General features: G+C 38.4%; 2 protein-coding genes across 5 annotated transcripts; both read right to left on the reverse strand.

Moving 5' to 3' along the window:
- Window positions 1-5,346: 5,346 nt before the first annotated feature.
- LOC131527149 (zinc finger protein 770-like) lies at window positions 5,347-8,751 on the reverse strand. Its single transcript, XM_058756019.1, has 2 exons — window positions 8,683-8,751; window positions 5,347-8,641 (listed from the first exon to the last, which is right to left on the reverse strand). Exons 1-2 carry the CDS (start codon window positions 8,749-8,751, stop codon window positions 5,789-5,791), a joined length of 2,922 nt encoding a protein of 973 aa, XP_058612002.1. The 3' UTR covers window positions 5,347-5,788.
- Window positions 8,752-9,268: 517 nt separating this feature from the next.
- Window positions 9,269-14,171, reverse strand: znf770 (zinc finger protein 770). 4 transcript variants are annotated; one of them, XM_058756540.1, is made up of 4 exons: window positions 13,987-14,171; window positions 13,702-13,765; window positions 13,272-13,494; window positions 9,269-13,169 (listed from the first exon to the last, which is right to left on the reverse strand). In XM_058756540.1, exon 4 carries the CDS (start codon window positions 13,155-13,157, stop codon window positions 9,465-9,467), a length of 3,693 nt encoding a protein of 1,230 aa, XP_058612523.1. In that variant the 5' UTR covers window positions 13,158-13,169; window positions 13,272-13,494; window positions 13,702-13,765; window positions 13,987-14,171; the 3' UTR covers window positions 9,269-9,464. The 4 variants fall into 4 exon arrangements, with proteins under 4 accessions (XP_058612523.1, XP_058612522.1, XP_058612521.1 ...); XM_058756539.1 differs by lacking the exon at window positions 13,702-13,765; XM_058756538.1 differs by lacking the exons at window positions 13,272-13,494; window positions 13,702-13,765.
- Window positions 14,172-17,045: the final 2,874 nt, after the last annotated feature.

Raw genomic sequence — 17,045 nt, forward strand, 5'->3', positions numbered from 1 at the left:
AACCCAACTGTTGGTTGAAAACAACCCAATCGCTGGGTTTGTCCATATTTAACCCAACATTTTTTAGAGTGTAGCAAACATGTATTTCGTAGAAGCAATAGTAATGCTTTCCTTAGCCAGCACCAGTAAATATCAAATGCCTCAAGTACTATTAAAGATCCATTAATAAATCAATCAACAGCAACAAAGCTCAGAGATCCAAACAACCATATGACCTCCCAGTCTTGAATACCTGACCCACTATGGTCGTCAGTGAAGTTGAGGAGCTGAGTCACATTAAGTCAATTCTTGTGGTGTAAGGTTTCTGTGCTTTGAGGAGGGGACGGCCTTGAAACCAGAACCTCTGCTACTGAAGTGAAAGACCCTGGTCTGGCCTGTCCGAAATATCCTGGCTTCCAACCCTCAGAGATGCCTCTCATTCTCACCCCAGCTCCAAAGATTGGTTCCCGCATCATCACACACTTAAACTTCTATTATTACCACAAACACAAACACACAGGAGAGGGCCAGCAGACAGACCCTGGGGGCTACAGCTGAGAGAGACCCTTGTGGCTTCAGACCACTGGAATGCCTATGTCTGTAACTCCATCCCAAGATTGGCTGAGAGGGGAATCTTCAGGATAGGGACAAGGTCACAGTGGATGTGGAGTGGGGTTATGGGGAGAGCACCTTTATATGGTGCCAATCCAGAGTGGAGATAAGTCTCTTTGGCTGGCAGCACAAGGAATGTATTGCAACATGACTAATGGTTTGGCTGTTTCTCATTGCTCCTGGCTTCCTAATAACTTGATCAGGAACTGATAAATAAAGATGTACACCAATAGTGCTATGGACATGATTGATACCTCAGATTGTCTGACTTGCTATTACTTTTTTTTTGTTATGTATTTTATGTGGCAGATGATAAAAGGGGCCAAAAAGAGTATGTCCAATAGACATACATTGAAGGAAAGATCTGAGCCATTCTATGGGACAGAAAATCATAAAAACTGGTGGTTGACTTTTTTGACTTGGGCCAATAAGCAACCATCTGGTAATCACACTATAAAATGACAGTATATCGATCGGCCAGACTCTTCTTGCTGAGAAAAACAAAAAAGCTGAAACCAGCCTAAGCTAGTTGGCTGATTTTAGCTGGTCTTCCAGCTTGGTTATAGTTTGTCTGCAGACTGGCTTTTGACCTTAGCTGGTCAGACTAGCATACCAGCTGACCAACCAGCAAAAACCAGCTGAAGCGCCATTTATTCAAGTCTTTACAACTTGAAGCTACACAATGTTGTGGCATCTTGGAAAACTCATTGATTTTTTACTGTGATTGATGACACATTGACCGTTCCAAGACTGAAGACAAGTCAATGTGTCTGGAGCGGTCGAATCCTGCATCTACTGTATATACTGTATCTATGATAAAAACACTCAAAACACTTTGGCAACCACATACTCCCTCGCAATCACCCAGAACCTGTGAGTAACTATAGCACAACAACCAATTAGCAAATGCATTAATCATGCTAAACACTTTTAGAAAATATTAGTAAATGCATAAAGCAACATACACAATATATTAGCATTGTGGTAGCATTGTCTCTTTTTTTTTTAATTAAATGTAGATTGCCACTAGGCAGTCATTTAACATTTACTTTAAATTACATTTATTTTTTATTTTTTTATTATTATAAAAAAAAAAAATGTATTTATTGTTTTATGATTTTTCTGATCTGCAAGTGTCCTTGCATGACTGGGCCTACTTAACGGAAATTAAAGCGCTGGAATCCTGTCCCCTGTAGGGAGTTTGACATCGTCACCGCTTCTTAAACCGAGTGTGGCAGAGCCCCGCTGAGAGGTGTACTCGGCTGACATCTTTTACTGGCTCATAATAAAAACATGCAACCCTCTGCCTCAATGTCTCGGGTTATTTTGGAACAGTCTTATTGACACTGAGCTGCCATTGTTGGAATGAAAAAGGGATAGAGGGATTTGAAAGGGGATCCTCACATCACAGAGAGAGCGCTTGAACCTGCACGCACAACTGGGCAAACACTACAGGAAAATGAGAACATCTGAGCTCTAGGGATTTTAGTTGAATGGAGTATTTAACAAAAACTCAGATTTAAAGCAAGGGATTTTTTTGAACTAAGAAGCTCTGGAGTTATCAGCATTGAACCTTGTCTAAAAAGTTTCAACTTCTCATTTTGAGAGGATTCAAAATGTGCAGACACACGGATCTGCATCAAAACGTCATACCTTCAGACACTGTCTGATAAGGTCACATTTTTTAGGTTTTGGACAGCCGGTTCAGTGTGCTCAGATATAGTATGGGATAAATTACACGTTCACCATATTCAGCTGCTGAATTCAATCACAGAAGAGTACAAAAGACCCAGCTGGCTATCACTTGTTTTGTCTTAAATGGATCTTAACCTTTCACTCTGTTTGCACTGATGCACAAATGGTCTGATGAAACAAGACACCCAATAGTTGTCAATGTGACTTGCAAAAATAATTGGTGTGTTTGACTGTGCCTTGCCTTACCGGTTGGCAAGATTTTGACAAGGGAAGGACTTGAAAACAAGCTTTGTTGTCGCTCTGTTGGCAGAATCAACTAATTGGAATTGGTTCTTTCAAACTGTTAATTTCTCATTTTAAGAAAAGGTTCAAAAATTGTTTCAGTGATTCTTTTGCCATCTTGTTGTCCTTGACATATTCCAGGTACATATTGCTGTTTTGCATTTTATTCAGCTTGTTGCATCCATGATTCAACTCAGAAAAACATAAAGCCATTTAAAACCTACATAATTTACTTCTTCGTTAAAATGAGTCCAGAACAGATTGGACAAATTTAGGTCAATTCCTGAACTGTTTGGTGAACCTGTTCAATGAATTCATTAAAATATTAATTTATGAATCGGACAATCAAATGGTGAATGGCTTACTTTTGGTCTGGCTCTGCATATTCAAGTGGGATACTAAAAGGTATGTTAACATTGAAAATATTACACTTAAACTTTAAGATATAGATTCTAGATGGGTCACTATATGATTAAGAATTAGTTTCAGGTTTAAAACAAAAACACACTAAAATCTGAATCAGCATAATATTAGTGAAGCCTTTTGTTGTTGCACTAATGACCTGCCAGTTGTGGGTTGCATGTTAATGTTTATCTGCTCGGCAGGACAATATCCTCTCATTGGTCTGGGTCATGCATTAAAGAGCAGAAAAGCAATACATGACTATGAAATTATGACGCTTGAACAAGCATTTGCGGATATATTTGACGGGATAAACAAAATCCTTTTGTCTCACCACAAAACATCATTAGCCGACATAAATGACTTGATGATCCTATCAGATAGAGATTTTTCATTGGATTAGATTTTGTGTTAACCTCAAGAGAAATGTAAATGATGAGAACAAAGCTTAATCTGAGGATGACCTAGAATGTAACTTGAATACTGATAGAGTGTCAACTAACTCACAGCAGATTTATGACCTGTCATTTGATATTTAAAGTATCTTGTGAAGGATTAGGTTGGTTGATTGTTTATCTCACTCTCTAGTATGAGGACTAAACAAAATTCCCTATAATTTCCTCCACTCACAGGACAAACCTGTTTGATCCAAATAAAGGCTGTTCCTCACAGGTAAAAACAAGCATCTACACAAAACCTCATACAGACTCTCATACGATCTGTTATGGGAAACCGACTCCATGGAAAAAATAAAATAAAACATATCATACCCTATATTTTTAATGAAACCAATCAGAGTTTAATACATACAATCAAAACTTAGAGGTCAGTAAAATAGAGGTCTGTGTGTCCAGTGAGGTAGGGTGAAGTCAGCTAAAATGGGCCACGTTTTGGTAAATGACTTATAATACCATCAAATAAGCTATGCATGAGATCTAATGATATTCTTATAAATTAGCATGGGTCTCTTAAATGTATTTATATTTTTTAATGTGAACAAGTATAAATTATGAGAGTTAAGAGTATCAGCAGGTACCTTCTTGAGCCATGGCACAACATTCAGGTAAAATGGGCCAGCTGTTCAGTTAAATTGGGCCAATATATAAAGAGAGCAACACAGGTAATTTCAGCTTAAATCATTTTATTTTTAACAGTAAATTGACACCTTTGTTTTCAGTGTGCCATAGCAACACCATAAATGTATTTCATTAAATAGAAAGTTGAATGAATATTTAATTAAACGATGCAATTAAAAATGAACTGATCATGTTGTGTAGGTGTGTGTTGTTGTGCATTGGTGTCTTTTGTGTGCATGTATGTGTGTATGCTTGTATTTTTTTTTAAGACTGTTAAGATTTTGTATGGATACATATTTAGGCCTATAAACCTATTTTCACCCTCAATTTCTGTCTAAAAGTGTGTGTGTGTGTGTGCATCCCATTTTAGCTGAAACGTGGCCCATTTTAGCTTAACCAGCTATTTCTACCTAAAATGACCTTTTTCACAATAATCAAAGTTTCTTTTATAAATTAAACTTTTTTTATTTGAAAGAGCATGTCAAAACATTGTTCATAAACCTTTGCTTTTTTGGTAAGCTTATTTATAATTTCTTTAGTACCCTTATTAGTGATTAATGAAGGCTCAAATACCTAACAATTTCTCTGACAAGCTTCATGTAATACTCTGCCCTGCCTGCATTAAACAACGCAGACCAATAATAATGATTGTTACATGTCACCAAGTGTTGAAGCAACAATACAAGATCAGTTATTGTGATTTTCAGAAAAAAAATAAAGAGATATGATGCTACAACCTTATTTGGCCCATTTTACCTGATAGCCCATTTTAGCTGATTTCACCCTACTTGATTCCATGGACAGCAGACACTTATTAAACTTGGATAAAGCCTACAGGTACATGGAGTGATTTCCTGTTAGCAACAAGCCATTACTGTGATTGGACGTTGGGTTGCTGAGGTAAAAATAAATAAATAAATAAATAAACACTCCTCATTTAAGGAAATATTTGGTTAGATCGACTTAATGAAATGAACCATAGGATTTTTTTTCTTTTTTTCTAGAGTTTCCTACTTGAACTCTAAACTCTCAGTTCTCATTACCTCCATGCTACTGAAGGAAAGGACTCCTGAAGTTTACAAAAAAAAAAAAAAAGGTTCAAGTTGAAAAGTCATGTATAAAATGTGTTGATAGGCTTATTGCTATTATATAAGATACATTCATTTCAGGCATAGTGTGCGAACCTGATTGGTAGCTCTGTAAAAGCCATAATGACATATTTCCCTGCTATAGACATTTTCGGTGGACCAAAAGTGTCCGTTACTTTTGTAAATTGATAACAGTGACAAAGCAAATTACACCATCTAGTGGATATACATAGAAGTACTGCAAATGACAAATGCTGAATAATGTTTTCAAGTAGGAAAAATTGAAAACAGCTGGTCAAATGCCATGCAACACTTTGGTGTTGTTGTAATGATATCTGATGCACATTTCTTACTGTGCAGCAAATGACTTTATTTATTGTTAAATTAAAAGAAGAAAAAGAAGAAGAAGAAATGGAACAGCCACTCGGGAAATGACCCACCAAATTTCAGTGTTTTAATTTAAATTTCTGTCTTTTTTTACACATCAATGTATTATGTAAAATATATGATCACATCACACTCTAAAAAGAAATCCAAAATTTATTTGAAAAGCCAAACCATAGTATTTCAAAGAACTACATAGCACACAAGTGAAATACAAATGAAAACCCTTTTGGTTTGGTCGTATCTTTGGACAACCCTTGAGTAACCCCTCTACCTGTGGGACAGCATGTGTGTTTTTAGATGATGGGACTGTGTGAACGACTTCTGACACTGTGTGCACTGGAATGGCCTCTGACCGGTGTGAGTAACATAGTGTCTCTTCAATTTGGACGGGGCATTGAAGAATTTGAAGCAAATGTCACACTGGTGGGATTTCTTCATCTCCCCTTCAGGATATCTGTTTGCACAGTTATGTGCATATAAGTTCCTTATGGTGCGGAAACTCTGATTACAGTCAGGACAAAAAGGGAGGTCATGTGGAGGTTTGATAAAACATTCACCTGGATCCTCAAAGTCCTCAAGCTCCACAACAACTTCTGGGAGTCTGGGAACATCAGGTTTCTGTTGATACTGACAAGAACTGGGCTCGTAAGAATCAGGGACACACTGTGTCACAACAGTGTCAGAGTCCACAAAGACACAATCTTCAATATCATCCATGTGATGTGCCCATTTTTCCTCAGTTCTTGATTCGGGAGCACAATGACGAAGAGATGAGTCAGTTTTGGGTGGACAGTCACTCACCCTGCCAAAAGGCACAATGTCAGATGCCTTTTTCCCATCAAGCAGGATGTCAGGTTTATGCGTCAGACCCCAAACTGATTTGTTGTTGCACCAGAAAACAACCTTGTTCTCAACATTCCCTAAAGGGCTAGTACTTTTTGACAAATATGCACCTGAATCACTGCATCCACCACTCTTTTTTTGAGACAGCATATCCTCTGTTAGCACATTTTGATCTTGTTGCACGCTTGACTTTTGTTTATTTGCTGAAGTGGTATCATTGGGGGCAGTTAGATATTTTGGAGAGGGTTTTAACCTTGACGCTCGATTATAAGGCACACTATTGTCTCTATAGTGCTGGTGTGATGGTGTTCTCCACTTCTCAGGAATATTGTGAGTTCTGAAGTGTATTTTTAGATGAGAGCGTTCTCTGAAGGCACGGCAGCATATGGAACACTGAAATGGCCTCTGATTCGTGTGAATAAGACAATGCCTTTTTAGTTTGGATGGAGCACCAAACCGTTTATGGCACACAGGGCAATCATAAACTCTTTTGTTTCCATCAGAATTCTTACTTTGCAACACCTTCACATTTACATCATTGTCCTCACTTTGTGTTGTAACACTGGATTCTTGTTTCTCCTCGGTTTCTAGGTTTTTCTCCATCCACTGGTCCTCTGAAGGTTTGGAAAAATATGCAGAACTCAGTCCAGCGTGAAGATCCAAACCTTTGTTATTTGGAAGGGAATCTTGCAAATATACATCTGATTCACTGCAGTCACCACTAATAACTTGAGACACCATATTCTCTATAACCATATTTTTATCTTGGTGCACCGTTGACTTTTCTTTATCTGTTGACTTGGTATCATCTTGGGCAGTTGGCTGTTTTGGAGAGGTTTTTAACCTTGACGCTCGATTACAAGGCACACTATTGTCTCTATAGTTCTGGTGTGATGGTGTTCTCCGCTTCTCAGGAATATTGTGAGTTCTGAAGTGTATTTTTAGATGAGAGCGTTCTCTGAAGGCACGGCAGCATATGGAACACTGAAATGGCCTCTGATTCGTGTGAATAAGACAATGCCTTTTTAGTTTGGATGGAGCACCAAATCGTTTATGGCACACGGGGCAATCATAAACTCTTTTGCTTACATTAGAATTCTTACTTTGCCACACCTTAGCATTTACATCATTGTCCTCAGTTTGTGTCGTGACACTGGATTCTTGTTCCTCCTCAGATTCTTGGATTTCCTCCATCCACTGGTCCTCTGAACGGTTGGAAGAATATGCAGAACTCTGTCCAGTGTGAAGATCCAAACCTTCTTTATTTAGAAGGGAATCTTGCAAATATACACCTGAATCACTGCAGTCACCACTAATAATTTGAGACGCCATATTCTCTGTAACCATATTTTGGTCTTGGTGAACTGTTGACTGTTGTTTTTCTGTTGAATTAGCATTGTTTTGAACAGTTAGATATTTTGGAGAGGGTTTTAACTTTGACTTGGATGTTCGATTACAGGGCACACTGTAGTCCTTAAAGCTATGGAGTGATTGTGTCCTCCTCTTCTCAGGGTTGGCGTGAGTTCTGATGTGTACTTTTAGATGAGAGCGTTCTCTGAAGGCACGGCAGCATATGGAACACTGAAAGGGCCTCTGATTCGTGTGAATAAGACAATGCCTTTTTAGTTCTGATGGAGCACCAAACCATTTATGGCACACAGGACAATCATAAACTCTTTTGTTTACATTAGAATTCTTACTTTGCGACACCTTAGCATTTACATTCTTGACCACATTTTGTGTTGTGATGCTGGGTTCTTGTTCCTCATCGGTTTCTTGGATTTCCTCCATCCACTGGTCCTCTGAACGGTTGGAAGAATATGCAGAACTCCGTCCAGTGTGAACATCCCAACCTCTTGCATTTAGAAGGAAGTCTTGCAAATATACACCTGAATCATTGCAGTCACCACTTATTTTTTGAGATGCCATATTCTCTGTAACCATATTTTTGTCTTGGTGCACTGTTAACTTTTCTTTATCTGTTGATTTGTTAACGTCTTGGGCAGTTGGTTGTTTTGGAAAAGGTTTTAACTTTGACTTTGATGTTCGATTACAGGGCACACTGTTGTCCTTGTAGCCGTGGAGTGATCGTGTCCTCCTCTTAACAGGGTTGGTGTGAGTTCTGATGTGTACTTTCAGATGAGAGCGTTCTCTGAAGGCACGGCAGCATATGGAACACTGAAATGGCCTCTGATTCGTGTGAATAAGACAATGCCTTTTTAGTTTGGATGGAGCACCAAATCGTTTATGGCACACAGGGCAATCATGAAGTCTTTGCTTACATTAGAATTCTTACTTTGCCACACCTTAGCATTTACATCATTGTCCTCAGTTTGTGTCGTGACACTGGATTCTTGTTCCTCCTCAGATTCTTGGATTTCCTCCATCCACTGGTCCTCTGAACGGTTGGAAGAATATGCAGAACTCTGTCCAGTGTGAAGATCCAAACCTTTGTTATTTGGAAGGAATCTTGCAAATATACACCTGAATCACTGCAGTCACCACTAATAATTTGAGACGCCATATTCTCTGTAACCATATTTTGGTCTTGGTGAACTGTTGACTGTTGTTTTTCTGTTGAATTAGCATTGTTTTGAACAGTTAGATATTTTGGAGAGGGTTTTAACTTTGACTTGGATGTTCGATTACAGGGCACACTGTAGTCCTTAAAGCTATGGAGTGATTGTGTCCTCCTCTTCTCAGGGTTGGCGTGAGTTCTGATGTGTACTTTTAGATGAGAGCGTTCTCTGAAGGCACGGCAGCATATGGAACACTGAAAGGGCCTCTGATTCGTGTGAATAAGACAATGCCTTTTAGTTCTGATGGAGCACCAAACCATTTATGGCACACAGGACAATCATAAACTCTTTTGTTTACATTAGAATTCTTACTTATGACACCTTAGCATTTACATTCTTGACCACATTTTGTGTTGTGATGCTGGGTTCTTGTTCCTCATCGGTTTCTTGGATTTCCTCCATCCACTGGTCCTCTGAACGGTTGGAAGAATATGCAGAACTCCGTCCAGTGTGAACATCCCAACCTCTTGCATTTAGAAGGAAGTCTTGCAAATATACACCTGAATCATTGCAGTCACCACTTATTTTTGAGATGCCATATTCTCTGTAACCATATTTTTGTCTTGGTGCACTGTTAACTTTTCTTTATCTGTTGATTTGTTAACGTCTTGGGCAGTTGGTTGTTTTGGAAAAGGTTTTAACTTTGACTTTGATGTTCGATTACAGGGCACACTGTTGTCCTTGTAGCCGTGGAGTGATCGTGTCCTCCTCTTAACAGGGTTGGTGTGAGTTCTGATGTGTACTTTCAGATGAGAGCGTTCTCTGAAGGCACGGCAGCATATGGAACACTGAAATGGCCTCTGATTCGTGTGAATAAGACAATGCCTTTTTAGTTTGGATGGAGCACCAAATCGTTTATGGCACACAGGGCAATCATGAAGTCTTTTGCTTCCATTAAAATTCTTACTTTGCCACACCTTAGCATTTACATCATTGTCCTCACTTTGTGTTGTAACACTGGCTTCTTGTTCCTCCTCAGATTCTTGGACTTCCTCCATCCACTGGCCCTCTGAAGGTTTGGAAGAATATGCAGAACTCTGTCCAGTGTGAAGATCCAAACCTTCTTTATTTGGAAGGTAATCTTGCAAATATACACCTGAATCACTGCAGTCACCACTAATTTTTTGAGACTCCATAACCACATTTTGGTCTTTATGAACTTTAGCAGGGTCTTCAGCTCTATCTTGTAAGGATATTTGCACATCTTGTTCTTCAGATTTTGCAGCATTACTAAAAGAAACTGTACAAACCTCTCCCAAATGACCAGCAATTACATTCTGACTCTCTTTTTTGTGGATCCTCACATGGCATTGCAAATGCCACCGATATCTAAATGATTTCAAGCACACATGGCACTTAAATGGTCTGATATCGGTGTGGCTCAAAATATGTCTGGCGAGCTTAGAAGGATATGGAAAGTTCTTCAGGCAGATGCTGCACTGATTTACACCTTTATGTGTGTGCTTAAGGTAAATTGGGCTGGACGTTGTGATCTGAACTTCAGTATTTTTCAAAGTGTCAGAGCTTTTAATCTCTACAGTACTTGAATTTGACTCAGTCAATGTGACATTTTGGTTAAGCTTGCTTCGGCATTCAGGTTTTTCATGCTTTTTGGTCTCTAAAGAGTCTAATATCTGAGGTAAACACACATTACCACCATCTGGTCTGCAGTTATTTGTACATTCTAAAGCTCCAGGTTTTGGAGATTTGGCCCCATGCTTCTGCTGGATGCTACACAACATAGAATTTCCATTTATTTTTCCTGCGTGTACCTTGAGGTGTTTATGGAGATAATAGGCCTGCTTGAATGACTTTCTGCAGATTGTGCAAGTGTAAGGCTTGCCGTCAAAATGAACGAACATATGTCGAGTTAGTTTTGAGGGGAAACTGAATTTTTTCAAACATATTTCACACTGATATCCACTTTTCTTTTTGAGTTCAAGCATACCCATGCGATCAGAAGACTTGGATAATGGAAAGATCCTTTTTTCGGCAATTGCGACAGCATCTGGTGATGAACACCTACCTTGGATATTATTTGAGTCATCAGTTGCGGTAGACACAACACCTTCGTTAGCATTATGCTTGACCGTGTTCTGTTTTACTTGTTGATCACTCAAAATGGAGTTGAATTTCAGTCTAAAGTCTTCCATACACTTGTGAACTTTCAAGTGTGATTTCTCTCTGAAAGTTTTGGGGCACACAGAGCATTTAAAAGGTCTTTGCCCCGTATGAATCAGAATGTGACGTTTGAGCTTTGATGGGGCTTTAAAGCATTTTAAACATAAAGGGCACCAATGTCCTTTTGTAACTTTGACACCCATGGTACCTGCATTAGTTTCGATTAAGTCTGTTGCGGCTGTCTTTTGTTTATTTGTTGAACAGGTATCATTTTGGGCAGTTCGATTTTTTGGAAAAGGTTTTAACTTTGACTTTGATGTTCGATTACAGGGCACACTGTTGTCCTTGTAGCTGTGGAGTGATCGTGTCCTCTTCTCAGGGTTAGTGTGAGTTCTGATGTGTACTTTCAGATGAGAGCGTTCTCTGAAGGCACGGCAGCATATGGAACACTGAAATGGCCTCTGATTCGTGTGAATAAGACGATGCCTTTTTAGTTTGGATGGAGCACCAAATCGTTTATGGCACACGGGGCAATCATAAACTCTTTTGTTTCCATTAGAATTCTTACTTTGCAACACCTTCACATTTACATCCTTGTCCTCACTTTGTGTTGTAACACTGCCTTCTTTTTCCTTTGCAGATTCTTGGTTTTCCTCCATCCAATGGTCCTCTGAAGGTTTGGGAGAATATGCAGAACTCTGTTCAGTAGGAAGATCCAATCTTCCTACATTTAGTAGGGAAACTTGCAAATATACACCTGAATCAGTGCAATCACCACTCATTTTTTGATTCATCATATTCTCTTTAACCATATTTTTATCTTGGTGCACTGTAGCAGAATCTTCAGCTCCATCTTGGGAGGATATTTGCACATCTTGTTCCTCAGATTTTGCAGCATTACTAAAAGAAACTGTATGATCCTGTTCCAAATGATCAGCAATTATATTCGGACCCTTTTTTTTGTGTATCCTCACATGGCATTGCAAATGCCACCGAAATTGAAATGATTTCAAGCACACATGGCACTTAAATGGTCTGATATCGGTGTGGCTCAAAATATGTCTGGCAAGCTTAGAAGGATATGGAAAGTTCTTCAGGCAGATGCTGCACTGATTTACACCTTTATGTGTGTGCTTAAGGTAAATTGGGCTGGAGGCTGTGATCTGCACTTCAGCATTTTTCAAAGTGTCAGAGCTTTTAATCTCTACAGTACTTGAATTTGACTCTATCAACTGGACGTTTTGGTTAAGCTTGCTTCGGCATTCAGGTTTTTCATGCTTTTTGGTCTCTAAAGAGTCTAATATCTGAGGTAAACACACATTACCACCATCTGGTCTGCAGTTATTTGTACATTCTAAAGCTCCAGGTTTTGGAGATTTGGCCCCATGCTTCTGCTGGACGCTACACAACATAGAATTGCCGTTTCTTTTTCCTGCGTGTACCTTGAGGTGTTTATGGAGATAATAGGCCTGCTTGAATGACTTTCTGCAGATTGTGCAAGTGTAAGGCTTGCCGTCAAAATGAACGAACAGATGTCGAGTTAGTTTTGAGGGGAAACTGAATTTCTTCAAGCATATCTCACACTGATATCCACTTTTCTTTTTGAGTTCAAGCATACACATGCGATCAGAGGACTTGGATACTGGAAAGATCCCTTTTCCGGCAATTGTGACAGCATCTGGTGATGAAGGGTTGGTGTGAGTTCTGAAGTGTACTTTCAGATGAGAGCGTTCTCTGAAGGCACGAAAGCATATGGAACACTGAAATGGCCTCTGATCCGTGTGAATAAGGCAATGCCTTTTTAGTTTGGATGGAGCACCAAATCGTTTAAGGCACACAGGGCATTCATAAACTCTTTTGGTTCCATTACGATTCTTATTTTGCAACACCTTCACATTTACATCCTTGTCCTCACTTTGTGTTGTAACACTGGCTTCTTGTTCCTTCTCAAATTCTTGTTTTTTCTCTATCCACTGACCATTTGTAGGTTTTGAAGAATATGCAGAAGTCAGTCCAGTGTGAAGATCCAAACCTTCTTTATTTAGAAGGGAAAGTTGCATCTGAGCTGACATCTGGCTTGAAATGTTAAGCATTCTCTTCACGCACTGCAAAGACAGAACAATATTAGTGCATCCATTCTTAAGCACATCTAATTCTTCAAATACATTGGTTTTTAAAAGTAAAAAGCCATTTGTATCGTTGCCAACCTTTTATTGATCAATTTTGATGTCAGGACTGGGACACCTAGTTCTCAAGGAAAGCCTAGCCATCACGTTTAGGTTGTAAAAAGTATCTGTGCAGCCATTTGTGCTGTCCATTTTCAGTCATTTCAGACTTCAGCCACTCTAAGCCATTCATTTAATTGTGATCAGATCAGTGTTTTTTTTTTTCCTGAAAATATAACCTGACCAAGCACCATCATCATATTCACTTGAAAAAACAAAACAAAAAGAAAGAAAGAAAGAAAGGTAAGGAAATTTGTAATTAAATAATTCAAATTAACCATGCTTTTAAAAGTGCAGTAACCATGTTTTTGGTGTATTGATTACCATTTATATAACCACCACACCATTTTATTACAAATACTATGGTTAAACTATGATTAGTGTAGCAAAACCATGGTTTATTTGTGGTTACCATGGTTTAACGATTTCTTTCTTTTTTCTTGGTTTTATTTGTAGTAGAACCATAGTTGATCTTCCTATGATAGTTAGACAGACAGACACACATATATACAAACACAAACAAACAAACAAACAAACACACGCACACACGACGTTTATTTGTCAATACTGAATTAGCAGCAAATGCTAATAATTAGAACATTCACAGTGGGCGAAATTAACACGAAAGTTAATTAATGAATAAGACTAACGAAATGTAATGAAAGTAAGAATGAATTTAGCAATAACTTCACCTTACCCGCAGGAATTTCGTGATGTTAAATCGAAAGACGATTTCCTCAGTTTGTCATAATTTCGGACGTTTGTGTTTGAAACTGACAATGACAGGCTTCCGATGTAAATACATAAATACAAGGAACAATTAATTAACAACAGTTCTGTCCTCGCAAAGGTTCATCTGCGAACAGACACTACTTCTTCTTCTTCTTCTTTCACGTTTTTTGGCGGTTAGCACCAGGTTAATGTGAAATTCCGCCACCTACTGGGATGGGGTGCGAAGTCCAGATAGAGGAGAAACAAAAAACAAAACAAAACCAAATCCTTTTAATCAAACCTGTCTCGCAAAATATTTTAACAGAAAGTTATAATGTGCATTCTTGACTATTTCTGTTTTGAAATAGATTCCACATCAAAATAGATTATTTAATGTTATGATGTCCATATTTCAAAATTTGTGAAAAAGCTAAATTCTTTATGGCTCACAATATAAGAGCACATGTTCAACAGTAAATTTAGCAGTGACTCACTTTTAAATAAATAGGGCTGGCATGTCCAATAGCCTACACCATTCAATACCATATAGCACACTTTGCCTGAAAGGGCTTTGTGATTTGTTATGGCAGTGTATTCCGTCATTGCTTAGTAATTATTTTATTTTATTTTATTTTATTTTATTTTATTTTATTTTATTTTATTTTATTTTATTTTATTTTATTTTATTAATGTTTTGTTGACAACATTGACATTACAGACAGCTAATTCTCACAAACAGAGCTTCTCCACTAGATGGCAGTGTTAAGCTGTATGGCAGGATCAAGTCCCAGACATAAAAAGCAATGTAGTTAGTTCAGCTTTGTGTAACCTAGGCATAAGGAGAGTTTAGTTAAATAAATACAGTTGTATCCTTTGATATCCATCCCAGACATTGAATACAATTTTAAAACATTAAAAACATTTTATTTTATTATTATTATTTTTTTAAATAATAATTAAAAATACTTCTCGTGGGCACAGTAGGCTAATACACCGTGTAATTTCTTTAGTTTGCTGAAAATAATGTAGGCCTAAATCTTTAACCGATGTTATTTCAGATATTTAAGGTAGGCTAATATTTTTAAAGTTCAGAGTTTTATAATGGAATATTGCTTTAAAATATGCCCTGTTTTTAAACTACCCTCAAAATAAGGGGGTGCATATTTCAAAGAAGTCACACGCAAGAGGAGCACAGTTTGTGCAACCACCCCATCACCGCGCGCTTGTCCATGCAATTAGCCCTTATCTGTAAGCAGTTTAATTTTCTGCGACATGGCGCGAGCGGCTCGGGCCTGATGGATGTGACATTAACGGGAGATGAAGCTGGGGAGATTGGACGCTGCAGTCACATAGTGGCATTTGTCACTGCCCCGGTCATGCAGATTGCGCCAGCACCGGCCACTGACTAAGATTAATGACGACGGCTCTCAGTCTTTGTTTCTCTCTGTGCTTGTGTCGAGTTCGAGCCTAAATACCATTCACACACACCCGGGCTTTATGATAAGGCCTCATACATACCGACTGTACGAGAGTAGTCATTATTTCCTGGTAATTACATTAAAATGTAGTGGATCACATTTATTAATGTAAATTCAAGTCATGTCATTAGTGGCGCTCGGTAAGGAAACCAACAGTATTACATGCTTGAGGATTTTTCAAAATAGGTGCTATTAGCCTGCTACTTTTATACTTTTCACAGACTACAATGACGCATCTCCGCAATAAATATCGTTCATGTTGTTTATTATACATTTTATGTATATTTCTAACACTGTTTTGTGGTACAGTATTTTATTCTGACATTGAATTCCAAAAAATAAATAAATAAATAAAATAAAACACTTCAGAATCTTTCTCTGTTTTTCCTCTTTTGGAAAGTGGTGAAAGCGCACTATGGGATGTTCTATTTTGCTGTTGGAGTAGGCCTAAATGGGAAAATAAAAATTATATTTACTATGGTTTCCATGTACCACCAAAGAAATTTACTTCCATACTCCATACCAAAATGTGAAAATGGTCCATAATAAATTAAAATTATCCTGTATTTTACACACTAAATAGAGGACCCAAGATATATCTAAGGACTGAAATCATAGAGGCTCTGATATGGGTTAGTAACCAACCTAGAAACCACCAAGAACATCCTAGCAACCACCCAGCCCACCCTGGTAACCACACAGCAACATAGTGGCAACCATTCCCAAAGCCACAGCATTGTGGTGGTGAGTTTTGCAGCGTCATGCACCGCTTTAATTTTCTTCAAAAATGTGAAAAATGTATTTTTTTTTCGTGCAGTTGTTGTTATTATTATTTAGATTTATTTGCATTTATTTTGCTCTGTCTTTTTTTACCCTATAGCCTGCACACACATACACTCACAGCATAGTAGCACCTGCAGACCTATATCATTTTTGAAGTGGCAAAAGCAAGCTGATAAATAGGGACCGAGGGATGTCTAACGATTAAACAAAAATGCAATTCTTGGAATCTCTAACAAAAACGCTGCGTAGAATCATGAAAGGAATTCCTAAGAAGTGTACGAGACCTCCACGTATCCCCTCGGTTGTAATAAGGGAGAGAGCGGTAACCCCAAACTGGCTGCTCGGCTGCACAGAAAATGGTTTTCCTTGACAAATGAGGTGATGCGGACCAGGCTCAGATGGATGGGGGTTTGGGCTGGTTGTATCAGGGCTCTTGGGATGCTGGGTATTTACTCAGTCATTCATCATCCTCTGGCACATCCACTTATACAGGATCTGCACCGCACACCCATACTGATGTAATTCTCCACATGGAGAGCTGAATTACCATAGCCTGTCCTCAGTGTGTGTGTGTACGGATATGTTATTGTGAAGCGTGGAACAATTTTCTGGATGTGCATTTGTGCACTTTTATGTATCTGTGAAGCTCAAACTGTAGCAACACACTCTAATGGCAAATCTAACTGCTTTACGTTTTGGTAAATTGGTGGCTAATACATATGATCTCATTCATACGTTTTCCTATGATCATAAGGTCAGGTTATTCCATGAGTGTATTTATTCT

Source organism: Onychostoma macrolepis, chromosome 20 (genome assembly GCF_012432095.1).
Source record: "Onychostoma macrolepis isolate SWU-2019 chromosome 20, ASM1243209v1, whole genome shotgun sequence".
NCBI lineage: Eukaryota > Metazoa > Chordata > Actinopteri > Cypriniformes > Cyprinidae > Onychostoma > Onychostoma macrolepis.

Bases quoted from the DNA above. Each gene is read 5' to 3' on its own strand.
- LOC131527149 (XM_058756019.1), bottom strand. From the start codon at position 8,751: ATGGAGGAAATCCAAGAATCTGAGGAGGAACAAGAATCCAGTGTCACG. The intron at 8,642-8,682 runs GTAAATGCTAAG...TTCTAATGTAAG, and splicing joins CACAAACTGAGGACAATGAT to CAAAGACTTCATGATTGCCC.
- znf770 (XM_058756538.1), bottom strand. From the start codon at position 13,157: ATGCTTAACATTTCAAGCCAGATGTCAGCTCAGATGCAACTTTCCCTT.